General features: G+C 51.3%; 1 protein-coding gene across 4 annotated transcripts; it reads right to left on the reverse strand.

The window, feature by feature from the left end:
- Window positions 1-27,797, reverse strand: CDKL4 (cyclin dependent kinase like 4). Of its 4 annotated transcripts, none has more exons than XM_083152552.1 (10): window positions 27,552-27,797; window positions 23,592-23,783; window positions 17,668-17,789; window positions 13,085-13,157; window positions 7,154-7,244; window positions 6,598-6,798; window positions 5,413-5,501; window positions 5,135-5,191; window positions 4,726-4,848; window positions 1-731 (listed from the first exon to the last, which is right to left on the reverse strand). In XM_083152552.1, exons 2-10 carry the CDS (start codon window positions 23,757-23,759, stop codon window positions 630-632), a joined length of 1,026 nt encoding a protein of 341 aa, XP_083008678.1. In that variant the 5' UTR covers window positions 23,760-23,783; window positions 27,552-27,797; the 3' UTR covers window positions 1-629. The 4 variants fall into 4 exon arrangements, with proteins under 4 accessions (XP_083008678.1, XP_083008677.1, XP_083008676.1 ...); XM_083152551.1 differs by having other exon boundaries at window positions 27,543-27,797; XM_083152550.1 differs by having other exon boundaries at window positions 23,592-23,806; window positions 27,552-27,794.

Raw genomic sequence — 27,797 nt, forward strand, 5'->3', positions numbered from 1 at the left:
TTTAAAAAAACAAACAAACTTTTATTATACTGTTCCCTTAACATGTTTCTAGTGTGATATATTACTGTTTTCATTTTGGAACCTATTGCACTGGTTCACTACTGCCATGGTAATATATATATATTCTGTTTTAACCCCACTTCCACCAACATCACTTCTTGGACATGACTGATCTATGGAGGTAATGCGGCACTGTCTGTAAGGCCTGGACCCATGGAGAATTCTCACAGCTGGGTCTAATTGGCTTCTTATGGTCCTCTCTAGTGTAGAGACTCTGAGCTTCAAATGATGCTTGTATGCAGCAATTCACTGTTCCAGGTGGGTCATGTGACAATTGGGTGGGGCCTATTCATCTATAAGTTGGTTCAAAATGGGAACTAGGTAGTTAAATGGCCTGGTTGGCTTTTCTTGTGGCGCACGGACATGTCCCTCAGAGAACGTAGCAGAAGGGATAGATGGACTCATCAGAGAATAAGCCCCACACAGAGTAATGTTCTCATAGTAATCCATCTTCTGGGAATGTTGTAGGTGTGCAGAGTTAGACCCATGGCTGGCTCAGATCTCCATGTCCAGGTGGTAGTGACGGGCAGACATGTCCTATGGAGACCGCTCAGAGGTCTTTGAAGGTGCTAAATGTTAGGAAAATGGTCAAATTTGTGGGCCCGGGGCTTGTTTTTCCCCTCCGGAGCCGGAGACACGCCGTTACCAGGAATCTGAGGCAGCAGCTGCATCTGCAAAGAAAGGGAACCATTATATAAGTACTAGGTGATTCATCGCGCCCTACGGGCGCTCTTCACACCGTCGTAAGGGGCTGCGCCCCCTTAATTTGTGAACATTTGTATATGAGAAAGATGGTTAGAATTGTATGAAAGATGGCCTGTATTGCAACTTGAGTTATAGGTAAAATGTGTTAAATAGAGAGCATATGATGTGGAAGGGGGTGTGTATTGTTTTGTTTAATTAAAAAGCAGTTACAGAGTAAGATGTACATTGATAGTGTGGGTGGTACAGTGACATTTGTGGGTGTGGGCTGTGTGTGCATGTTGTTTAGGTGTGTGTGTGCAATATTATAGTAGGGTGTTTTTGAGTCAGCGGCTCCCCACCGGCAGAGGTCACGACACAGGAAAACAGGAGGCTGGGTAGTGATAGGGGTGTGTGGGCATAATGGGGGACTAAAGAGGAGGGTGGGAGATACTGTGCAGCTTCTGCCAGTGGGTGAGGGTCCAGCGTGGAAGTACAGGATGGTGGCCCTTAGTCAGTGTCTCCTCCTACTGGGTGGGAGTTCGGGTATATGAGAGCAGGAGGCTGGGCTATGAGGCATGATAGGGGCATGTGGGCAAAACAGCGACAGCGACTCCCCAGTGGTGGAAGTTACGGTTCAGGAGAGCAGGAAGCTGGGTAGTGATAAGGGTGTGTGAGTATACGGGGGACTAAAGAGGGGCTTAGGGGTGCCGTGAATTGCGGGAGGGGCGCGGGGGGGTGCCATGAATCAAGGGAGGGGGCGCAGGTGTCAGCGAATCGCGGGAGAGGGCGGGGGTCCGCAAAGTGTGGGAGGGGGTGTGAATTGCGTGAGGGGGGGTTGCGAATCGCGGGAGGGGGGTGCGCGGGGGGTCCATGAATTGCGGGAGGGGGGGGCACGGGGCGCGATGAATCACCTAGTTGGTTATATATTCTTGTAGAAGGATGGTAGGATGTTGCTGTTTCTTAATTTATTCAGAATGCATTTACATAAACAATAATAGTAGCAGTAAAAGGTCTGACTTAAAACACCTACAGTAAAACAGAACAGGTGTTATATATTATACAAAGAATTGGTTGATGATGTGTAGGTTGACGTGCACATAGTTCATAGTTGTCACTGGAAAAAAATTACTACAAGAAAAAATCAACACAGAAAGTTCAACACATGTAAATGTTGACATAAGTGTGGCACTTCATCGGTGTCCATGTCGACACATGAGAATATGAGAATGAATATGAAAACATTCAAAAAAAGAAAAATAAATCTTCAAAAACTCATGTCAACCTTTTTCATTGTCGACCATAGCCGTGCCAGTGTTTTGCATGTGCCATTTAATCCTGGGGTTGCCGTGAATCGCGCATGGGGGGGGGTGAGGGGTGTCTGCGAATCACGGGAGGAGGGGTCGTGGGTGGATGCCATGAATTGCGGGGTGGGTGGGTGTGTGGGTGCCGCCAATCGTGGGAGGGGGGGCGCGGGGGGTTGCAGTGAATCGCGGGGGGTTGGTGCAATGACAGGAGGGGGGTCAGGGGTTGGGAATCGCGGTAGGGGGGGTCGTGGGGGGCACCGTGAACCGCGAGAGGGGGGGGCCCGGGGGCTTGGCGCGAATCACAGGAGGGGGGGGGTGTGTCACGGGGTGGGGCCGCGAATCGCGGAAGTCACCGGGGTTGCCGCGAATTGCGGGGGGTGTGCTGCAAATCGCGGGAGGGGGGTCGGGGGGGGGGGGGGTGCCGCGAATCGCCACAAGAAAAAATCAACACAGAAAGGTCAACACATGTAAATGTTGACATAAGTGTGGCACTTCATTGGTGTCCATGTCGACACATGAGAATGAATATGAAAACATTGAAAAAGTGAAAAATAAATCTTGTCAACCTTTTTCATTGTCGACCATAGCCATGTCAGTGTTTTGCATGTGCCATTTAATCGTGGGGATGCCGTGAACGGGGGGGGGGGGGGGGGGGGGGGGGGCATACCCCACATGACCCTCTCCAGGAGGGGCATACCCCACATGACCCTCTCCAGGAGGGACACATTGCTCTGTTTCTGGACTTTCTTCTTAATTTATGGATTACCATCACCTGTGCTTAAACACCTTTCTTATCAATCACCCTGTTTAAAACAGGTGATGACAATCATAAATTAAGATGGAAGTCCACAAACAGAGCATTCTGTCCCTCCTGGAGAGGGTCATGTTGGGAGGTATGTGGGGCGCTCACCTGGTGTGTCTGGTGTGTAGCTGTGTCTTTGCTGTGTAACATGGAGAGGCAGAGGGTGTCTGGCACTGTCTGTGGGCTCACTGGGCTGGTTCTCTGTCATGTGAGTTAGAGGCTCCACCCAGCGTTACAGCTCCAGACACACTTTGAGTGACAGATGTAGCCAAATATATAAGAGATTAACAAATAAATGAATGTGTAACCCCCAAGCTCCCCAGATAACGGCAGCAATCCACCCAGATGCACCCACTCTAGATATCTTCCTTTTTCCTTATTGGGACTGTGGAGATATATGTATTCCCTGTGGTCCCTAAGCTGGAGGACCCTGTACTGTTCTGTAGTTGGTTTGTTGTCCCTGAGCTGGAGGATGATGTCCAGTCCTGTAGTCGGGCAGTTGTCCCTGAGCCATACTTGCCTACCTGACCTTCTCCATGAGGGAGAAAATGCTCTGCTCCTGGCCTTCCCTGGTAATGTATGATTGCCAGCACCTGTGGTGACACCTTTCTCATCAATGACCTAGCTCCCCACAGGTGATGGCAATCATACATTACCAGGGAAGTCCAGGAACAGAGCATTTTCTCCCTCATGGAGAGGGTCAGGTAGGCAAGTATGCCCTGAGCTGGAGGCCCCTGTCCGGTCCTGTAGTCAGACAGTTATCCCTAATCTGGAAATAATTTATTCAAGAAACTTGCAAAAAAAAAAATACTAATCTGGAGTCCAGTGTCCGGTTCAAGCTGGAGGACTCTATTCAGCCCTGTAGTCGGGCAGCTGTCCCGTCTCTGAAGGGTCCTGTACAGTCCTGTAGTCGGGCAGTTGTCCCGTCTCTGAAGGGTCCTGTACAGTCCTGTAGTCGGGCAGTTGTCCCGTCTCTGAAGGGTCCTGTACAGTCCTGTAGTCGGGCAGTTGTCCTGTCTCTGAAGGGTCCTGTACAGTCCTGTAGTCGGGCAGTTGTCCCGTCTCTGAAGGGTCCTGTACAGTCCTGTAGTCGGGCAGTTGTCCTGTCTCTGAAGGGTTCTGTATAGTCCTGTAGTCGGGCAGTTGTCCCGTCTCTGAAGGGTCCTGTACAGTCCTGTAGTCGGGCAGTTGTCCCGTCTCTGAAGGGTCCTGTACAGTCCTGTAGTCGGGCAGTTGTCCTGTCTCTGAAGGGTCCTGTACAGTCCTGTAGTCGGGCAGTTGTCCCGTCTCTGAAGGGTCCTGTACAGTCCTGTAGTCGGGCAGTTGTCCTGTCTCTGAAGGGTTCTGTATAGTCCTGTAGTCGGGCAGTTGTCCCATCTCTGAAGGGTCCTGTACAGTCCTGTAGTCGGGCAGTTGTCCCGTCTCTGAAGGATTCTGTATAGTCCTGTAGTAGGGCAGTTGTCCCATCTCTGAAGGGTCCTGTACAGTCCTGTAGTCGGGCAGTTGTCCCGTCTCTGAAGGGTCCTGTACAGCTCTGTAGTCGGGCAGTTGTCCTGTCTCTGAAGGGTCCTGTACAGTCCTGTAGTCGGGCAGTTGTCCTGTCTCTGAAGGGTCCTGTACAGTTCTGTAGTCGGACAGTTGTGGCTGCTTTGCACTGTAACCTGGAAGATACCTAGTGACGCCACCCAGACAGACCTCCAACTGCAGAGACTGCCGGGTAAATACCCCTCAGCAATACTACTGGTTAATTTGAACCAAAACGAATGTGAACGTCTTTAAAACAATTGTAATCAAGTAAAATCTAGCATCCCTCTGCTGGACATGTCATCTCAAAGCCATCCAATAGGATAGCTAGGAGGACATGGGTATGATTACCTGCTGCCTCCGCCTCCCCTTCCCCTTCCTCTTCTCTGGCTCCTCACGGGCGGGGTTTAAGTAGTTACTCTCCAAGAGCTGCTCGCAGGACAGTCTGTCATCAGGATTCATACGCAGGCATCCCTACAAAGAGGAGTCAGAGGTGTGAGATGGCCTGCACCGGAAACTACTGAATGCTCCGGCTCTTGCGCATGTTTGCAAAGCGGGTGGATCAGAGGCAGCGCAGAACTGTGCATATGGGGCAACTATTTGTATTTAGTTCCAAATCACACTGATGCAATAGCGGCTTGTGCGCAACTCTGAATCTTATGGCAGAAAATGACACAAAAGCCGATGTGAGAATGAGGCAGAGGGAGCGCCAGTGTGTGCTCTTTCCCAGAATCCTCTTGGGAACCATCAGCCACCTTACCTTCATAAAGCCCATGGCCATAGGTTGAATATTTGGGAACTTATCCTGGAGGGTCTCCTGCAGAAGAAAAATGGAATGGGAAAAAATAGATTTAAATCCAAAATTGACACCAAGCAGAGGGGACACTTTCTAGCACGTTTATCCGGACAGGTAGCGGGTCACACAGGACTTTCTCCTTGGAGTGATACATGATATAACAGTATTTGAAAATAACTGGTACAAAAAAATACGCCCAGGCCACACCCCCAATACACATAACCACACCCCTGTGTACTTACCACATCATCCGGGTCAGGCTCTGGGATACTGACTCCCTGGAAGAACTGGTTACTGTGGAAAATGTACTGGTGTCTGGGGATGAGCTTTCCTGTAAGAGAGATAAAGGTTGGGTGGAAAGTCATCCAGCATTATTAATAAATCTCAATATTGCAGCAATCATACACAAATCAAGAATGACTCTAACCGCTGCATTTTTTGTGTAGCAGTATGAAGTATACTGTGAATAATTTCTTCCAGCAATGACCAGAATTCTGCTATAGCTACCAGTATAACGCTGATAAGGGACAAAAAGCTCAAATGGCAAAGCAATGCATGTCAGTTATTTTGACTAAAACCTGCTATCACTGGCCATTCTATTCCCATAGATAGAGGGGCAGGGGGCGTGGCTAGCAGCTCCAATAGTTCTGGCTATGCCCAGTGGTGCATGCAGGGGGGGCTTCTGAGTACCCAGAAACTTCCCCTGAAAGAACACATTTTTTTTACACCTAATTTAGACCGTGGCCACGGGCCCCAATTAAGTACCGCCCCTTGAGAATTTGCTCCGCCCCCTACTAACAACCACGAATCGCTGTATAGGAAAAGATCAGATACCTCCAGTCCTTGCTAAATGTATACACAGCTGCTGCTGGGATTTATACCAGGTATATAATGGTTCACCTCAGTCTCAACTCCCAAGTTTTGCTCCACCCATCTCTGGAAAGCCCCACCCCCTGCAAATCCTGCATTTGCCCCTTATACCCCCTTTGGATATGGGGCGTGGCCTTGCAGGAGTGACACAATTTGTAGGCCACACCCCAAATTTCAGACGTGCAGCGGCCCAGCGCGACGGTCCTGCATATTCCACAAGTTGGGAGGTATGGTAAAAATAATGCAGCCATTATTTACTCTGCACATAAACAATATAACTCACCCAAACCTAACTCTCCGTGCGTATGTTACATCTGCCCCACCTACAGTGCAGCATGGATTTGCCCATTTTGATCAGATCTGAATTAGGCCCTTAGTTTAATACATCGGTACCCTATGTAAATAATTGTACTAGCATATGCCCATAACTGGGGCACAAACAATGCAAGGCCTGGGCCTGGGTTGGCTCAGAGTCCACAGAGCAACATGGCTGCCAAGCGTGGAAGTGACAGGCCTACAAGTAGCGGCCATGTTTGGTGTACATCTGTCTACCCTACCCAGGGTCCTGATGATCAGGTAAAGCTGGTCCACGTCCGATTTCCCCGGCCACAGAGGCTGCCCAGACAGCAGCTCAGCAAAGACGCAGCCGATGGCCCATACGTCCACTGCGGCTCCATACTGTGTGTCCCCAACCAGCAGCTCAGGGGCCCGATACCAGCGAGTAGCCACATAGTCCGTGTAATCGTCACCCGGCCTGGCTGTGAAAATGAAAGACAAGAATAAGTCATGGATAGCAAGGACTCCCCTTTCTGCTGTCTATTCCTGCCAAGTGCCAGCGGCTCTAGTATGTAAATGATGGGGAGGAGTCAGGAGCTGCTGCCACAGAAATACAGCTGCAGTTGGTGCAGTTCGAATTTTGTGGAACTGAACCAAAACCCGGACCGGATGATGGGGAAACGCGCTGTAATCACCACATGGGCAGGGACTGATGTGAATGGCTGAGCCTCTGTACAGCGCCATGGGATATGTGCGCACTATATAAATCATGTTTAACCGATTAATAATAACTTATTCCCGGAAACAGCGGCGCACATGTCTGGAGACGTCACTTACTCAGGATCCGGGCGAAGCCGAAGTCGCACAGCTTTATGACGCCTTGTTTGGTCAGCAGAATGTTCTCTGGTTTGACATCTCTGTGAATGCACTGCGGAGAAGAAGCAACAAGGTCACAGCTAATAAATAAGCGTCAGGGCAAAACCGCGGCACACCTGTCCTGTGTGACTGTAACGGGACACGCCTCCCATGTGTGCCTGTAACGGGACACGCCTCCCATGTGTGTCTGTAGCTGGACACACCTCCCATGTGTGCCTGTAACGGGACACGCCTCCCATGTGTGCCTGTAACGGGACACGCCTCCCATGTGTGCCTGTAGCTGGACACACCTGCCCTGTGTGCCTGTACCGGGACACGCCTCCCATCTGTGCCTGTACCGGGACACGCCTCCCATGTGTGCCTGTAACGGGACACGCCTCCCATGTGTGCCTGTAACGGGACACGCCTCCTATGTGTGCCTGTAACGGGACACGCCTCCCATGTGTGCCTGTAACGGGACACGCCTCCCATGTGTGCCTGTAACGGGACACGCCTCCCATGTGTGCCTGTAACGGGACATGCCTCCCATGTGTGCCTGTACCGGGACACGCCTCCCATGTGTGCCTGTAACGGGACACGCCTGCCATGTGTGCCTGTAACGGGACACGCCTCCCATGTGTGCCTGTAACGGGACACGCCTCCCATGTGTGCCTGTAGCTGGACACACCTGCCCTGTGTGCCTGTACCGGGACACGCCTCCCATGTGTGCCTGTACCGGGACACGCCTCCCATGTGTGCCTGTAACGGGACACGCCTCCCATGTGTGTCTGTAGCTGGACACACCCACCCTGTGTGACTGTAACGGGACATGCCTCCCATGTGTGCCTGTAACGGGACACGCCTCCCCTGTGTGACTGTAACGGGGCACGCCTCCCATGTGTGTCTGTAGCTGGACACGCCTCCCGTGTGTGACTGAAATGGGACACGCCTCCCGTGTGTGACTGTAATGGGACACGCCTCCCGTGTGTGACTGAAATGGGACACGCCTCCCGTGTTTCTCTGTAATGGGACACACCTCCCATGTGTTAATGTAATGAGACACACCTCCCTTGTGTAACTGTAACGCATACTTGCCTACTTTTGAAAACTAGTTTCAGGGAGATTATACTTGGTAATAGCATTTTGCACAGCGCCCCAATGAGGGGGCGTGTCATGCTCCTCCCAAAGGGCGTGTCTAGTTCCATATATGGAGAGATTGTGAACGTGGCACCCAGAAGCGTGGGTGTGTACTGCTACATCTGAGAGGAATCTTATAAAATGACTTATATACAAATGTAGATGAGCCGCAAAGCAGTTAGTAAGAGCTACTGTACTTGGTAAAGTGCTGGGAAATGGTGCTGATGATTCATTGTAAATGTATCTGTCTCATTCCTTTTTTCCCCTGAAAGATTTTACAGTGTAATGTGGGTTAGGTGAAATGAGGGAGATTGCTAGACTTATGAGGGAGAGAGGGAGATTGCTCTTATTTCAGGGAGTCTCCTGCAGAATGCAGGAGGGTAGGCAGCTATGCTGTAACACTGACGCCTCCCGTGTGTGACTGTAACGCTGACGCCTTCTGTGTGTGACTGTAATGCTGACGCCTCCCGCGTGTGACTGTAACGCAGACGTCTACTGTGTCTGACTGTAACGCTGATGCCTCCCGCATGTGACTGTAACGCTGACGCCTCCCGTGTGTGACTGTAACGCTGATGCCTCCCACGTGTGACTGTAACGCCGACACCTCTCGTGTGTGACTGTAATGCTGACACCTCCCGCGTGTGACTGTAATGCTGACGCCTCCCGCGTGTGACTGTAACACTGTCGCCTCCTGTGTGTGACTGTAACGCTGATGCCTCCCGCATGTGACTGTAACGCTGACGCGCCTCCTGTGTGTGACTGTAACGCCGACACCTCTCGTGTGTGACTGTAACGCCAACACCTCTTGCTTGTGACTGTAACGCTGACGCCTCCCGCGTGTGACTGTAACGCTGACACCTCTCGTGTGTGACTGTAACGCCGACACCTCTCGTGTGTGACTGTAACGCCGACACCTCTTGCTTGTGACTGTAATGCTGACACCTCCCGCGTGTGACTGTAACTCTGACGCCTCCCGCGTGGGACTGTAACGCAGACGTCTACTGTGTCTGACTGTAACGCTGTTGCCTCCCACGCGTGACTGTAGCGATGACGCCTCCCGCGTGTGACTGTAACGCTGACACCTCCTGTGTGTGACTGTAGCGCTGACGCCTCCCGCGTGTGACTGTAACGATGACGCCTCCCGCGTGTGACTGTAACGCTGACACCTCCTGTGTGTGACTGTAGCGCTGACGCCTCCCGCGTGTGACTGTAACGATGACACCTCCTGTGTGTGACTGTAACGCTGACGCCTCCCACGCGTGACTGTAACGTTGATGCCTCCCGCGTGTGACTGTAACGCTGACGCCTCCTGTGTGTGACTGTAACGCTGATGCCTCCCACACGTGACTGTAACGCTGACGCCTCCCACGTGTGACTGTAATGCTGACGCCTCCCACATGTGACTGTAACGCTGACGCCTCCCACACGTGACTGTAACGCTGACGCCTCCCATGCGTGACTGTCCGAGTTCCCCGCGTGTGACTGTTACGGGACACGCTTCCTGTGTGTGACTGGAACGCTGACGCCTCCCGCGTGTGACTGTAACGCTGACACCTCCCACACGTGACTGTAACGCTGACGCCTCCCACGTGTGACTGTAACGCTGACGCCTCCCATGCGTGACTGTAACGCTGACGCATCCTGTGTCTGACTGTAACGCTGATGCCTCCCGCATGTGACTGTAATGCTGATGCCTCCCGCGTGTGACAGTAACGCTGACGCCTCCCCCGTGTGACTGTAACGGGACACACCTCCTGTGTGTGACTGTAACGCTGATGCCTCCCACGCGTGACTGTAACGCTGACGCCTCCCGCGTGTGACTGTAACGCTGACGCCTCCCACGCGTGACTGTAATGCTGACGCCTCCCGCGTGGGACTGTAACGCTGATGCCTCCCGCGTGTGACTGTAACGCTGACGCCTCCTGTGTGTGACTGTAACGCTGATGCCTCCCACACGTGACTGTAACGCTGACGCCTCCCCCGTGTGACTGTAATGCTGATGCCTCCCGCGTGTGACAGTAACGCTGACGCCTCCCCCGTGTGACTGTAACGGGACACACCTCCTGTGTGTGACTGTAACGCTGATGCCTCCCACGCGTGACTGTAACGCTGACGCCTCCCGCGTGTGACTGTAACGCTGACGCCTCCCACGCGTGACTGTAATGCTGACGCCTCCCGCGTGGGACTGTAACGCTGATGCCTCCCGCGTGTGACTGTAACGCTGACGCCTCCTGTGTGTGACTGTAACGCTGATGCCTCCCACACGTGACTGTAACGCTGACGCCTCCCACGTGTGACTGTAATGCTGACGCCTCCCACATGTGACTGTAATGCTGACACCTCCTGTGTGTGACTATAACGCTGACGCCTCCCACACGTGACTGTAACGCTGACGCCTCCCATGCGTGACTGTCCGAGTTCCCCGCGTGTGACTGTTACGGGACACGCTTCCTGTGTGTGACTGTAACGCTGACGCCTCCCGCGTGTGACTGTAATGCTGACACCTCCCGCGTGTGACTGTAACGCTGACACCTCCCGCGTGTGACTGTAACGCTGACGCCTCCCATGCGTGACTGTCCGAGTTCCCCGCGTGTGACTGTTACGGGACACGCTTCCTGTGTGTGACTGTAACGCTGACGCCTCCCGCGTGTGACTGTAATGCTGACACCTCCCGCGTGTGACTGTAACGCTGACACCTCCCACACGTGACTGTAACGCTGACGCCTCCCACGTGTGACTGTAACGCTGACGCCTCCCACGCGTGACTGTAACGCTGACGCCTCCCGCGTTTGACTGTAACGCAGACGTCTACTGTGTGTGACAGTAACGCTGACGCCTCCCCCGTGTGACTGTAACGGGACACACCTCCTGTGTGTGACTGTAACGCTGACGCCTCCTGTGTGTGACTGTAACGCTGACGCCTCCCACACGTGACTGTAACGCTGACGCCTCCCACGTGTGACTGTAACACTGACGCCTCCTGTGTGTGACTGTAACGCTGACACCTCCTGTGTGTGACTGTAACGCTGACGCCTCCCACGTGTGACTGTAACGCTGACTCCTCCTGTGTGTGACTGTAACGCTGACGCCTCCCACACGTGACTGTAACGCTGACGCCTCCCACGTGTGACTGTAATGCTGACGCCTCCCACGTGTGACTGTAACGCTGACGCCTCTCATGTGTGACTGTAATGCTGACGCCTCCCACGCGTGACTGTAACGCTGACGCCTCCCGCGTGTGACTGTAACGCTGACGCCTCCTGTGTGTGACTATAACGCTGACGCCTCCCACACGTGACTGTAACGCTGACGCCTCCCACGTGTGACTGTAATGCTGATGCCTCTCACATGTGACTGTAACGCTGACGCCTCCCGCGTGTGACTGTAAAGCTGACGCCTCCTGTGTCTGACTGTAACGCTGATGCCTCCCGCGTGTGACTGTAAAGCTGACGCCTCCTGTGTCTGACTGTAACGCTGATGCCTCCTGTGTGTGACTGTAACGCTGATGTCTCCTGTGTGTGACTGTAACGCTGACGCCTCCCACATGTGACTGTAACGCTGACGCCTCCTGTGTGTGACTGTAACGCTGACGCCTCCTGTGTGTGACTGTAACGCTGACGCCTCCCACACGTGACTGTAACGCTGACGCCTCCCACACGTGACTGTAACACTGACGCCTCCTGTGTGTGACTGTAACGCTGACGCCTCCTGTGTGTGACTATAACGCTGACGCCTCCCACGTGTGACTGTAATGCTGACGCCTCCCACGTGTGACTGTAACGCTGACGCCTCTCATGTGTGACTGTAATGCTGACGCCTCCCACGCGTGACTGTAACGCTGACGCCTCCCGCGTGTGACTGTAACGCTGACGCCTCCTGTGTGTGACTATAACGCTGACGCCTCCCACACGTGACTGTAACGCTGACGCCTCCCACGTGTGACTGTAATGCTGATGCCTCTCACATGTGACTGTAACGCTGACGCCTCCCGCGTGTGACTGTAAAGCTGACGCCTCCTGTGTCTGACTGTAACGCTGATGCCTCCCGCGTGTGACTGTAAAGCTGACGCCTCCTGTGTCTGACTGTAACGCTGATGCCTCCTGTGTGTGACTGTAACGCTGATGTCTCCTGTGTGTGACTGTAACGCTGACGCCTCCCACACGTGACTGTAACGCTGACGCCTCCTGTGTGTGACTGTAACGCTGACGCCTCCCACGCGTGACTGTAACGCTGACGCCACCCGCGTGTAACTGTAATGCTGATGTCTCCTGTGTGTGACTGTAACGCTGATGCCTCCCGCGTGTGACTGTAACGCTGATGCCTCCTGTGTGTGACTGTAACGCTGATGTCTCCTGTGTGTGACTGTAACGCTGACGCCTCCCACACGTGACTGTAACGCTGACGTCTCCTGTGTGTGACTGTAACGCTGACGCCTCCCACGCGTGACTGTAACGCTGACGCCACCCGCGTGTAACTGTAATGCTGATGTCTCCTGTGTGTGACTGTAACGCTGATGCCTCCCACGCGTGACTGTAACGCTGACGCCTCCCGCGTGTGACTGTAACGCTGATGTCTTCTGTGTGTGACTGTAACGCTGACGCCTCCCACGCGTGACTGTAACGCTGATGTCTCCTGTGTGTGACTGTAACGCAGTTGTCTCCTGTGTGTCACTATTGTGCCTATATTACAAGGCACAGCTGAGAATGAGAGGTGACTGTACAGGTCTGACTCCTGGTAACGTGTAGAGATATGGATGATGGCGGTCGGTACACTTACGTTGTTCCTGTGGCAGAAGCTCACAGCCTGCAGTATCTGCAGCACAATGTTCTTTGTCATCGCATCCGGAACCCTGGAACAGAAACCACAGGAGGGTCAGGGTGATACCAGGATACACTGTGTCCACGGGGGCAGATGGGATAACGCAGCCTGGGGCGCACTGTACAAGGATATTAGAAGTCCGCCCTGGAAGCCCAGGTCACTGATCTAGAGCGGACCGTTCAGCGACTGAGGGATATTTCCAATCTTGAGCAAAGCCTAAATAGAACGGTGGAGGAGTTGCAGATGGGGTCACTGGTAGAGGAGGAGGATCAGGTAGCCAGCTGGGTCACGGTTAGAAGGGGAAACAAGAGGGACAGGAGGGACAGGAACGACATCTCGGATCTATCACACCCGAACAAATTTGCCCGGTTGGACGAAGTTTCGGGGGAGGATGGAGACGAAATGACGGAGCTGGAGGAGACGGCTCCCTCTAGCAACCAGAGGAGCGGTCCCTCTAGCTCAAACGGGATGACAGTTAGTGAGGTACCAAGGCAGATAGTGGTGGTAGGGGATTCCATCATTAGGAGAACAGACAGGGCAATCTGCTATCGGGACCGCGATCGCCGCACGGTCTGTTGCCTCCCGGGTGCTCGGGTACGGCACATCGCGGACCGAGTCGACAGATTGTTGGGAGGGGCTGGGAGCAACCCGGCGGTCTTGGTGCACATCGGCACCAACGACAAAGTCAATGGTAGGTGGGATGTCCTCAAGAAAGAGTATAGGGAATTAGGTAAGAAATTAAAGGCGAGGACATCTAGGGTAATTTTCTCGGAAATATTACCAGTGCCACGCGCTAGCTCAGGGAGGCAGAGGGAGATCAGGGAGGTAAATGTGTGGCTTAAGGATTGGTGTAGGAAAGAGGGATTCGTGTTCATGGAACACTGGGCGGACTTCTCGGTCAGGCGCCATCTTTTTTGCCGTGATGGATTGCACCTGAACGAGGAGGGGGCTGCGGTGCTGGGGGGAAGGATGGTTAGAGGGTTGGAGGAGATTTTAAACTAGGCGACGGGGGGGTGGGGGCAGCAAGACATTATGGGACCATCAGGGAGAGAAGCCGGACTGGGATCAGGAATCATATGGGGGAAGGAGATGGGGGGGGGGACGGAGACATAGACAAAGCCCTGGGACATAACAAGGGTATAATCGGGGGTGACTCTCAGGGTGCATCAGGAATGTCATGTAATAAAATGTTATGTTGTAACAGTCAAGTTACCCCATTACAGTTCTTAGGTACAGATGATCTTAGTATACGGGAAGGAGGGAATGACAGAGGAATAATTCCCGGAACTATGGAGAGGGCAGGCAGTGTGCATGGTGGGGAGGCCTGTAGAGAGTCTATTGAAGGGGAGAGGGGAAAGAGGAAGCTAGTAAAGAATTCAAATGGGTCCTGGGGTGAAACTAATCACAATATTAGAGCCATATCTAAAAATAAACATAAATTAAAATGCTTACTGGCTAATGCAAGAAGCTTAGTGAGTAAAATCGGGGAGCTTGAAACGGTGATCAGTAGGGACGACTACGACATCATTGGTATTACAGAAACATGGTGTAATGAGTCGCATGACTGGGCATTAAACATGGAGGGATATACACTCTACAGGAAAGACAGGGAAAATAGAAGGGGCGGGGGTGTGTGCCTATATGTAAATAATAACTTAACATCCTGTGAGAAAAATATGAGCACAGACCTGGAAGACGACAACTCGGAGACAGTGTGGGCAGAGATCACCGACAATAATAAGAAACCAAAAAACAAATTTATAATAGGGGTATGCTATAGACCACCAAATATAAATGAAAGGGAAGAGTCTCTTCTTTTAAACCAAATCAAACAAGCATCAAATCAGGGTCAGGTATTAATTATGGGGGATTTTAATTTACCCGACATTGATTGGGAAAACGAAACAGGTAAATCAGCAAGAAGCAATGGGTTCTTAAGCTTACTTAAAGACCAGTTTATTACACAAACGGTAGAAACTCCAACTCGTGATGAGGCGCTCTTGGACTTAGTATTAACAAATAACACAGACTTAGTTTCAAACACGAAAGTAATTGAACAATTAGGGAATAGTGATCACAATATGGTTTCACTGGAAATCAACTTCAGTAAATTACATCAAAAAGGATCTGCAAAAATACTAAACTTCAGAAAAGCGAACTTTGAATTATTCAGGGAAGCCCTAACAGGAATTGGGTGGGAAACGGTTATGGAGGGGAAAAATGCAGAGGAAATGTGGGATACTCTAAAAAAGGTGCTTGATTCACTAACTATTGAATACATTCCTAAAGTAACTAAAGGTAAATTCAACAAAAAAAAGCCACCATGGTTGGACAAAGAAGTAAGGTCAGCTATCAACAATAAAACCAGAGCCTTTAAATTCTATAAAAATAACTTGAATGAGGAGGCGTTCGCAAAATACAAAGAATCAAACAAAACTTGTAAAGGGGTAATCAAAGCAGCTAAAATATTATATGAAGAGTGCATAGCCACTGAAAGCAAAATCAACCCAAAGAAGTTTTTTAAATACATAAATAGTAAACGTTTAATTAAGGAAAACATAGGCCCACTAACTGATACTAGTGGAAAAAGTGTTACTGAGGACAAGGGAAAAGCAAAACTGTTAAATGAGTTCTTCTCATCAGTATTTACTAAGGGAGAGCAGATTGTGGAACGAACATTTACCACAAACGGGACAAATAAGCCAGATCTCATTGTGGATTTCACGCCAAAGGAAATAATACTGAGGCTAAGCAAACTCAAAACAAATAAGTCACCAGGGCCAGATGGGATTCATCCGAGGGTATTAATGGAATTAAGGGATGAACTAGGTACCCCCCTACATTATATCTTTAGCAAGTCACTATCGTCAGGTATAGTACCAAAAGATTGGAGAATAGCAGAGGTAGTGCCAATATTCAAAAAAGGAAAAAAGGAAGATCCCGCTAATTACAGACCCGTTAGTTTAACATCAATTGTGGGTAAACTATTTGAAGGATTTTTAAGGGATGGTATCCAGGAATATTTAGATCATCACCGTCTACTCAGTACTAACCAACATGGGTTCGTGAAAAATCGTTCATGCCAAACTAATCTACTAGGGTTCTATGAAGAGGTTAGCAAAAACCTCGATAATGGAAATGCTGTAGATGTGATTTTCCTAGATTTCGCTAAAGCATTTGATACTGTCCCACACAAGAGATTGATTAATAAAATGGAGAACCTAGGATTGGGTGAAAATATCTGCAGATGGGTAGGGAATTGGCTATGTAATAGAGAACAAAGAGTGGTTGTGAATGGTGCCGTATCAGATATGATACCAGTACTAAGTGGAGTGCCCCAGGGTTCGGTTTTGGGGCCCATTTTGTTTAACATTTTTATTAACGATATTGGGATAGGGTTACTCAGCAATGTATCCATCTTTGCGGACGATACAAAACTTAGCAAAGTCATCAAATCACCAGAAGATGTCACCATGCTTCAAAATGATCTTGCAATTCTAGATGAGTGGGCAAAAAAATGGAAGATGAGGTTCAATGTAGATAAATGTAAGGTTATGCACCTTGGGAGACACAACCAGTGTGCAAGTTACAACCTTAGCGGAGAGGAACTGGGTAATTCCATACTTGAAAAGGATCTAGGAGTCCAAATAGACAGCAATCTAGGATGTAGTGCCCATTGTAATGTAGCTACAAAAAAGGCCAACAAAATTCTGGCATGTATTAAGAGGGGAATGGAAACTAGGAACTCAAGGGTAATTATGCCACTATATAAAGCATTGGTGAGACCTCACCTAGAGTACGGAGTACAGTTCTGGGCCCCACACTATAAAAAGGACATCATAGAATTAGAAAAAGTCCAAAGGCGAGCAACAAAGCTTATTAGGGGAATGGAGAATTTAAGCTACGGGGAGAGATTAAGCAATTTGGGACTATTTACATTAGAAAAGAGACGTTTAAGGGGGGACATGCTCAACATGTACAAGTATATCAAGGGCCAATATAAGGAACTGTCACACACCCTATTTTCTACTAGAAAGGAATCTAGGACGCGAGGGCATGAGTATAGATTAGAAGAAAAAAGATTTCATTCAGCTAGTAGAAAGAATTTCTTTACGGTCAGAACAGTCAAACTCTGGAACTCTCTTCCCAGAGAGGTGGTAACGGCTGGCTCATTAAATGCGTTCAAGGCAAAGTTGGACAATCATTTACTGGAGAAAAACATCCATGGGTACAAATAAGAAATATAATTTGTCTGTAAAATACCAGAACCTACCAAATCAGCAATGGATATCTATACCAGGTTGAACTAGATGGACGCAAGTCTTTTTTCAACCTTACCTACTATGTAACTATGTAAGTCACCGATGATCGCAGTGCTGCCTAAGCCGCTGCGCTGATTGCTGTTTCTGTTTTGTTTTTGTGGGTTTTTTTAAACAGCGGAACTAAATGAATGACGCCCTAAGTGGCAGCATGCAGGGATTCAGGTCTCTATACTCCATTCACAGCCGCATAGACACAGGATCCTTCTCTTATGTACTAACCCGTTGGGGTGTTTCTCCAGCTCATTCAGAACGGTGTGATCACAGTACTCAAAGACCAGATGCAGCTTCCTCTTCCTGCGGAACACCTCCAGCAGATTCACCAGGTTGCTGTGCTTCAGTTGCTGGAATAAACAGGGCGCCAGGTGTTACTGCAGACTCCGGGGACATCTATGCTTACTGCAGCACAGAGTATATCAGGAGATGAGTGATGTGTCGGTGAGGACAGGGCTGCATGAGACAGGGGCAGTGACATGATGTGAGGAGGGGAATGGGGGCAGCAGGAAGCCACAGACTGAGAGTTATATAGTGGGAGGAGCAGGTCCCCAGCAGCACAGAGTATATCAGGAGATGAGGGATGTGTCAGTGAGGACAGGGCTGCATGTGACAGGGGCAGTGACATGATGTGAGGAGGGGAATGGGGGCAGCAGGAAGCCACAGACTGACAGTTATATAGTGGGAGGAGCAGGGTCCCCAGCAGCACAGAGTATATCAGGAGATGAGTGATGTGCCAGTGAGGACAAGGCTGCATGTGACAGGGGCAGTGACATGATGTGAGGAGGGGAATGGGGGCAGCAGGAAGCCACAGACTGAGAGTTATATAGTGGGAGGAGCAGGGTCCCCAGCAGCACAGAGTATATCAGGATATGAGGGATGTGTCAGTGAGAACAGGGCTGCATGTGACAGGGGCAGTGACATGACGTGAGGAGGGGAATGGAGGCAGCAGGAAGCCACAGACTGAGAGTTATATAGTGGGAGGAGCAGGGTCCCCAGCAGCACAGAGTATATCAGGAGATGAGTGATGTGTCAGTGAGGACAGGGCTGCATGTGACAGGGGCAGTGACATGATGTGAGGAGGGGAATGGGGGCAGCAGGAAGCCACAGACTGACAGTTATATAGTGGGAGGAGCAGGGTCCTCAGCAGCACAGAGTATATCAGGAGATGAGTGATGTGTCAGTGAGGATAGGACTGCATGTGACAGGGGCAGTGACATGATGTGAGGAGGGGAATGGAGGCAGCAGGAAGCCACAGACTGAGAGTTATATAGTGGGAGGAGCAGGGTCCCCAGCAGCACAGTGTATATCAGGAGATGAGTGATGTGTCAGTGAGGACAGGGCTGCATGTGACAGGGGCAGTGACATGATGTGAGGAGGGGAATGGAGGCAGCAGGAAGCCACAGACTGAGAGTTATATAGTGGGAGGAGCAGGGTCCCCCAGCAGCACAGAGTATATCAGGAGATGAGGTATGTGTCAGTGAGGACAGGGCTGCATGTGACAGGGGCAGTGATATGATGTGAGGAGGGGAATGGGGGAAGCAGGAAGCCACAGACTGAGAGTTATATAGTGGGAGGAGCAGGGACCCCAGCAGCACAGAGTATATCAGGAGATGAGTGATGTGTCAGTGAGGATAGGACTGCATGTGACAGGGGCAGTGACATGATGTGAGGAGGGGAATGGAGGCAGCAGGAAGCCACAGACTGAGAGTTATATAGTGGGAGGAGCAGGGTCCCCAGCAGCACAGTGTATATCAGGAGATGAGTGATGTGTCAGTGAGGACAGGGCTGCATGTGACAGGGGCAGTGACATGATGTGAGGAGGGGAATGGAGGCAGCAGGAAGCCACAGACTGAGAGTTATATAGTGGGAGGAGCAGGGTCCCCCAGCAGCACAGAGTATATCAGGAGATGAGGTATGTGTCAGTGAGGACAGGGCTGCATGTGACAGGGGCAGTGATATGATGTGAGGAGGGGAATGGGGGAAGCAGGAAGCCACAGACTGAGAGTTATATAGTGGGAGGAGCAGGGACCCCAGCAGCACAGAGTATATCAGGAGATGAGTGATGTGTCAGTGAGGACAGGGCTGCATGTGACAGGGGCAGTGACATGATGTGAGCAGGGGAATGGAGGCAGCAGGAAGTCACAGACTGAGAGTTATATAGTGGGAGGAGCAGGGTCCCCAGCAGCACAGAGTATATCAGGAGGTGAGTGATGTCAGTGAGGACAGGGCTGCATGTGACAGGGGCAGTGACATGATGTGAGGTGGGGAATGGGGGCAGCAGGAAGCCACAGACTGAGAGTTATATAGTGAGAGGAGCAGGACACCAGCAGCACAGAGTATATCAGGAGATGAGTGATGTGTCAGTGAGGACAGGGCTGCATGTGACAGGGACAGTGACATGATGTGAGGAGGGGAATGGAGGCAGCAGGAAGTCACAGACTGAGAGTTATATAGTGGGAGGAGCAGGGTCCCCAGCAGCACAGAGTATATCAGGAGGTGAGTGATGTCAGTGAGGACAGGGCTGCATGTGACAGGGGCAGTGACATGATGTGAGGTGGGGAATGGGGGCAGCAGGAAGCCACAGACTGAGAGTTATATAGTGAGAGGAGCAGGACACCAGCAGCACAGAGTATATCAGGAGATGAGTGATGTGTCAGTGAGGACAGGGCTGCATGTGACAGGGACAGTGACATGATGTGAGGAGGGGAATGGAGGCAGCAGGAAGCCACAGACTGAGAGTTATATAGTGGGAGGAGCAGGGACCCCAGCAGCACAGAGTATATCAGGAGATGAGGGATGTGTCAGTGAGGACAGGGCTGCATGTGACAGTAGCAGTGACATGATGTGAGGAGGGGAATGGAGGCAGCAGGAAGTCACAGACTGAGAGTTATATAGTGGGAGGAGCAGGGTCCCCAGCAGCACAGAGTATATCAGGAGATGAGTGATGTGTCAGTGAGGACAGGGCTGCATGTGACAGGGGCAGTGACATGATGTGAGGAGGGGAGGGGAATGGAGGCAGCAGGAAGCCACAGACTGAGAGTTATATAGTGGGAGGAGCAGGGTCCCATGCAGCACAGAGTATATCAGGAGATGAGTGATGTGTCAGTGAGGACAGGGCTGCATGTGACAGGGACAGTGACATGATGTGAGGAGGGGAATGGAGGCAGCAGGAAGCCACAGACTGAGAGTTATATAGTGGGAGGAGCAGGGACCCCAGCAGCACAGAGTATATCAGGAGATGAGGGATGTGTCAGTGAGGACAGGGCTGCATGTGACAGTAGCAGTGACATGATGTGAGGAGGGGAATGGAGGCAGCAGGAAGTCACAGACTGAGAGTTATATAGTGGGAGGAGCAGGGTCCCCAGCAGCACAGAGTATATCAGGATATGAGTGATGTGTCAGTGAGGACAGGGGTGTATGTGACAGGGGCAGTGACATGATGTGAGGAGGGGAATGGGGGCAGCAGGAGGCCACAGACTGAGAGTTATATAGTGGGAGGAGCAGGGTCCCCAGCAGCACAGAGTATATCAGGAGATGAGTGATGTGTCAGTGAGGACAGGGCTGCATGTGACAGGGGCAGTGACATGATGTGAGGAGAGGAATGGAGGCAGCAGGAAGCCACAGACTGAGAGTTATATAGTGGGAGGAGCAGGGACCCCAGCAGCACAGAGTATATCAGGAGATGAGTGATGTGTCAGTGAGGACAGGGCTGCATGTGACAGGGGCAGTGACATGATGTGAGCAGGGGAATGGAGGCAGCAGGAAGTCACAGACTGAGAGTTATATAGTGGGAGGAGCAGGGTCCCCAGCAGCACAGAGTATATCAGGAGGTGAGTGATGTGTCAGTGAGGACAGGGCTGCATGTGACAGGGGCAGTGACATGATGTGAGGTGGGGAATGGGGGCAGCAGGAAGCCACAGACTGAGAGTTATATAGTGAGAGGAGCAGGACACCAGCAGCACAGAGTATATCAGGAGATGAGTGATGTGTCAGTGAGGACAGGGCTGCATGTGACAGGGACAGTGACATGATGTGAGGAGGGGAATGGAGGCAGCAGGAAGCCACAGACTGAGAGTTATATAGTGGGAGGAGCAGGGACCCCCAGCAGCACAGAGTATATCAGGAGATGAGTGATGTGTCAGTGAGGACAGGGCTGCATGTGACAGGGGCAGTGACATGATGTGAGGAGGGGAATGGAGGCAGCAGGAAGCCACAGACTGAGAGTTATATAGTGGGAGGAGCAGGGTCCCCAGCAGCACAGAGTATATCAGGAGATGAGTGATGTGTCAGTGAGGACAGGGCTGCATGTGACAGGAGCAGTGACATGATGTGAGGAGGGGAATGGAGGCAGCAGGAAGCCACAGACTGAGAGTTATATAGTGGGAGGAGCAGGGTCCCCAGCAGCACAGAGTATATCAGGAGATGAGTGATGTGTCAGTGAGGACAGGGCTGCATGTGACAGGAGCAGTGACATGATGTGAGGAGGGGAATGGAGGCAGCAGGAAGCCACAGACTGAGAGTTATATAGTGAGAGGAGCAGGGTGCCCAGCAGCACAGAGTATATCAGGAGATGAGTGATGTGTCAGTGAGGACAGGGCTGCATGTGACAGGAGCAGTGACATGATGTGAGGAGGGGAATGGAGGCAGCAGGAAGCCACAGACTGAGAGTTATATAGTGAGAGGAGCAGGGTGCCCAGCAGCACAGAGTATATCAGGAGATGAGTGATGTGTCAGTGAGGACAGGGCTGCATGTGACAGGGACAGTGACATGATGTGAGGAGGGGAATGGAGGCAGCAGGAAGCCACAGACTGAGAGTTATATAGTGGGAGGAGCAGGGACCCCAGCAGCACAGAGTATATCAGGAGATGAGTGATGTGTCAGTGAGGATAGGGCTGCATGTGACAGGGGCAGTAACATGATGTGAGGAGGGGAATGGGGGCAGCAGGAAACCACAGACTGAGAGGAGCAGGGTGCCCAGCAGCACAGAGTATATCAGGAGATGAGTGATGTGTCAGTGAGGACAGGGCTGCATGTGACAGGGACAGTGACATGATGTGAGGAGGGGAATGGAGGCAGCAGGAAGCCACAGACTGAGAGTTATATAGTGGCAGGAGCAGGGACCCCAGCAGCACAGAGTATATCAGGAGATGAGTGATGTGTCAGTGAGGACGGGGCTGCATGTGACAGGGGCAGTGACATGATGTGAGGAGGGGAATGGGGGCAGCAGGAAACCACAGACTGGGAGTTATATAATGGGATGAGCAGGGTCCCCAGCAGCACAGAGTATATCAGGAGATGAGTGATGTGTCAGTGAGGACAGGGCTGCATGTGACAGGGGCAGTGACATGATGTGAGGAGGGGAGGGGAATGGAGGCAGCAGGAAGCCACAGACTGAGAGTTATATAGTGGGAGGAGCAGGGTCCCATGCAGCACAGAGTATATCAGGAGATGAGTGATGTGTCAGTGAGGACAGGGCTGCATGTGACAAGGACAGTGACATGGTGTGAGGAGGGGAATGGGGGCAGCAGGAAGCCACAGACTGGGAGTTATATAGTGGGAGGAGCAGGGTCCCCCAGCAGCACAGAGTATATCAGGAGATGGGTGATGTGTCAGTGAGGACAGGGCTGCATGTGACAGAGGCAGTGACATGATGTGAGGAGGGGAATGGAGGAAGCAGGAAGCCACAGACTGAGAGTTATATAGTGGGATGAGCAGGGTCCCCAGCAGCACAGAGTATATCAGGAGATGAGGGATGTGTCATTGAGGACAGGGCTGCATGTGACAGGGGCAGTGACATGATGTTTTTTTTGTCGCATTGGGGGCATGTCCAGCACTTATCATGCTACCCTGAGTCCCTATCCATAGTATATGGATGCTGTGTGCATATGCCAGGCATCCATTGACTGTTGCTCGGCAGGAGGAAAGAAAGGAACCTCCCAACCTTGCCCTCACCCCTGTTGGACACAGCGGCCCGCGGAAGGGATGGCGGGACAGTGCCAGAGAAGTGGGACTGCGCCGCCAAGATCAGGGTTGGTGGGTCTGTAGACAAGGGTGTCAGATCCATAGTTAATGTATCCAATTTGTCGTTCTCCCCCATGGCTCACCCATAATCTCCATGATAAGTGATTTTAGGAAAAGATGACCTCACCTTCAACAGCCGTATCTCACGTAAGGCAATCTTTTTAATGACGGGGTCATCCTCAGACTCCACAAACTTTTTGATGGCTACCACTTGCCCGGTCTCCTTATTCCGACACTTGAAGACCACCCCGTAAGATCCTTCACCAATCTTGGCCAACTTCTCGTACTTCTCCATCCCTGGGGTGCAATGGCGGTCTACCTATCCAATTATATCACGCTGTCCTATCAATAGTATAATGTGTATAGCTGTTATAGTGATCATACAATCTATAACTGTATTACACAACAATAACAACATGCAGTATATACAAGCAAATACAACTGGCAGGTAGTAGAAGGTTAAAGGACGGTCTTTGTAAATGGTGGATCCTAACTGGCTGATGGTATAGTACTCATTGCTGATTGGATTTGAGAAATGAACCAAGTTATTGGAAATAGGCAGCTACCAATCACATCCCACCATCTACAGTTACCATCCAATCACATTCTACCTGCTCTGTCCATCATCCAATCACATTTTACCCACACCACAATTGCCTGTCTGCATATACAACCCTATAAATGGATTATTAAGCAGGCAGCAGCATAGAAGATATTACTTCATTAAAGAGACTTATACCCCATTCACACCAGAAATGCAGGGACAAACCCGGGAATTCAGTTCCCGGGACAAGCAGGGACATTCCCGGGTTTGGACCCATTCACACCAGAAATGTCCCTGCATTTTCTGGTGTGAGAAGGGGATGGGAAGGATGCCGGCAGGAGGTGGGGAGGAGGGGGACAGTCGGCGGGATGGCGTCGGGCAGTCGGTAGGCAGTTGGCGGAGGTGGGGAGAATACTCACCAGGGGCGGGCTGGGCCGGGGGGCAGAGTGCCATATGCCCCCCGGGCCGCTTACCCACCCACTGGCTGCGGGCCGTGCTGCGGCTGGATCAGCTTCTCCAGACCTCCTGCACTGGCCGCGGCTTACAGAACACGGCCGCGGCTACAGGAAAATGGCCGCCGGCCCCCTGCACTGAGGACATGTTCTCAGTGCAGGAGGCCGGCGGCCATTTTCCTGTAGCCGCGGCCGTGTTCTGGAAGCCGCGGCCAGCGCAGGAGGGCTGGAGAAGCTGATCCAGCCGCAGCACGGCCCGCAGCTAGCGAGTGGGTAAGCGCTCTCCCCCCCTCCCTCACCCCAGCATATGTGTTTCTGTCACTGTGGGGGCATATCTGGCACTGTGTGGGGGCATATCTGGCACTGTGTGGGGGCATATCTGGCACTGTGTGGGGGCATATCTGGCACTGTGTGGGGGCATATGTGTATCTGGCACTGTGGGGGGCATATCTGGCACTGTGGGGGCATATATGTATTTGGCACTGTGGGGGCATATGTGTATCTGGCACAGTGGGGCATATGTGTATTTGGCACTGTGGGGGCATATGTGTATCTGGCACTGTGGGGGCATATGTGTATTTGGCACTGTGGGGGCATATGTGTATCTGGCACTGTGGGGCATATGTGTATTTGGCACTGTGGGGGCATATCTGGCACTGTGGGGGCATATGTGTATCTGGCACTGTGGGGGCATATGTGTATCTGGCACTGTGGGGACATATGTGTATCTGGCACTGTGGGGGCATATGTGTCTGGCACTGTGGGGGCATATGTGTATTTGGCACTGTGGGGGCATATGTGTCTCTGGCACTGTGGGGGCATATTTGGCACTGTGGGGGAATATGTGTCTTTGGCACTGTGGGGGAATATGTGTCTCTGGCACTGAGGGGGCATATGTGTCTCTGGCACTGTGGGGGCATATGTGTCTCTGGCACTGTGGGGGCATATCTGGCACTGTGGGGGCATATGTGTCTTTGGCACTGTGGGGGAATATGTGTCTCTGGCACTGTGGGGGCATATGTGTCTCTGGCACTGTGGGGGCATATGTGTCTCTGGCACTCTGGGGGCATATCTGGCACTGTGGAGGAATATGCGTATTTGGCACTGTGGCAGAATATCTGGCACTGTGGCGGCATTTGTGTCTGGCACTGTGGGGGCATATGTGTATTTGGTACTGTGGCGGAATATCTTGCACTGTGGGGGCATATCTGGCACTGTGGACATCACATTGTGCGGTGTAATGGGCATCATGGTATGGGGCGTAATGGACATTACGGTGTGGGGAGCATTGGGTAATTGCCATCACAGTATGGGGTGTAATGGGCATCAAGGTGTGCAGCATAATGTGTAATTAGCATCACAGTGTGAGGTGTATTGAGTAATTAGCATCGCAGTGTTGGGCGTAATGTGTAACTGGCATCATGGTGTTCAGCATAATGTGTAATTGGCATTACGGCATGTGGCTTTATGTGTAATGGGTATTACAAGGTTCGCTAAAATGTGCAATCTGCAGGTACACAATACAATCATGGTACAGGCAACGCCCCTTATGATAGGCCACGCCCCTAATTTTTCGGCGCGCCTACGGCGCGCAAAAGCATTCCTTCCGACGGTGACTTGGCTGATTATGGGCCAGTGCTCTGGACTTGCCCCCTAGGCTAAAAGTTGCCAGCCAGCCCCTGATACTCACCCCGGTTGCTGGTCCTCCGCACAGGCCAGGGATCCACACAGGCGGCGGCGCAAATGACGGGACAGGTGGCGGATGTAGATGACGCAGCTCTCCGGCGCCCTCACTGCCGCCGGAGAGCTGCGTCATTATCATCCACCGGCTGTCCCGTCATTTGCGACCGCCGCCTGCATTAATTCCCGTCGGACAGGACACGGAGGACCCGGCAATATAACCTGTACCTTTCACACCAGCCAGGTCCCCGGCTTGAACCCGGGAACAATCCTGGTACCTAGCCGGGTTGAAATTAGACTGGGATTTTGTCCCGGGAACCTTTCACACCAGCGCTAGTACCGGGTTGTTCCCGGACTCAACCCGGGAATTTAGGCTGGTGTGAATGGGGTAATAGAGGATGCTCTCCTGCTGCGTCTCTTCTATATTGTAATCAGGAATACCTGACTGTGCAGAAAGGGATACAATGGACAAGACAAGATAAAACTTGTAGGGATGAGACCGATAATAATTATAATGTCCCCGTATCAGCCAATAAGAGAACAGTTGTCGTTCTTTCACAGCTATTAATATTACATGGGATCCTATTATAAATTTACAGTATTGACTGAAGAATGCAACACCGACAAAGGGGTTTCCCTTCTTTAACCCATTGAGTGCCAACATCTCTGTGGTGAGAGATATGCAAAATATCCGCTAAAAATAGCAGCGTCGCTAAAAAATGTTAAACAAACAATAATAATGTTAATAATAATAGCAGTAAAAAATAGAAAATCAAATAATTTATCCCGCAGGCCTCAGATCTCCTTCTGCCAGTATCCTGCAATGTTGCCGGCTGGATACGTCAGCATTTTGTATTTATTTGTGGCAGTGACCAAACAGCGATAAAATCTGAGTCAATATTTGCCCACAGCACAGAGCGCAGTCCGCACCGGCTCACCTGGTGGTGTAAACACATTACAGACGTCCTTCCCCCGATTCTATATGCGTGCCCCTGTCAGGTATTGCAGAATGCGTGTGGAGTAGGCAGAAAAGTGATAAAAAAACTAAATAACCCGCTAAAATGACATCACTATCACATACAACTTTCTACCTCACCAGCCACTTCCCAATAAAATGACATCACATAAAACTTTCTACCTCACCAGCCACTTCCCGATAAAATGACATCACATAAAACTTTCTACCTCACCAGCCACTTCCCGGGAATGGATATAAAGTGACTTTTATCGCTGATTTATGCCTTCCACAGAACATTTGTGTGTTACGAAGAGATACGTAAGTATATATTCCGCTGTATATAACACACCGGCTTCACAAAGCATAAACAAAACTCAAAGGTCAGACACCCCACCAAGCTGCATCGGCATTATATAATGTGCAATGTAAAACATTATAACATACGTCACCCACTGGCTGGTGCAATCCAAGAGGAGGCGGCTGTCCCCAAGAATGTGGTAGATTCCCAGTGTCACCTGTGGTCACTCACTATAAATTCTACACCAGCAGTCCTTCTAGTAATGGGAGTCTATGGGTTGCCAGGGGCAACCGTGCACAGGCTGCAGGGGAAAGCACTAGGCCGTGACGGCCTCCCTCCCTCCCTCCTTCTGGAGACTGTGCGACTCTTTGTTTGCAATGTCAGGCAAGGAGTTTCTATGG

This window comes from Crinia signifera, chromosome 7, assembly GCF_055691185.1.
Source record: "Crinia signifera chromosome 7, ASM5569118v1, whole genome shotgun sequence".
Lineage (NCBI taxonomy): Eukaryota > Metazoa > Chordata > Amphibia > Anura > Myobatrachidae > Crinia > Crinia signifera.

What these genes read in the sequence shown, in the direction of transcription:
- CDKL4 (XM_083152552.1), bottom strand. Translation starts at nt 23,759, where the DNA reads ATGGAGAAGTACGAGAAGTTGGCCAAGATTGGTGAAGGATCTTACGGG. An exon ending in CCTGATCATCAGGACCCTGG is followed by an intron (nt 5,502 to 6,597) that starts GTAGGGTAGACA and finishes TCTCTCTTACAG; the next exon opens with GAAAGCTCATCCCCAGACAC. An exon ending in TGGCCATGGGCTTTATGAAG is followed by an intron (nt 4,849 to 5,134) that starts GTAAGGTGGCTG and finishes TCCTCTTTGTAG; the next exon opens with GGATGCCTGCGTATGAATCC.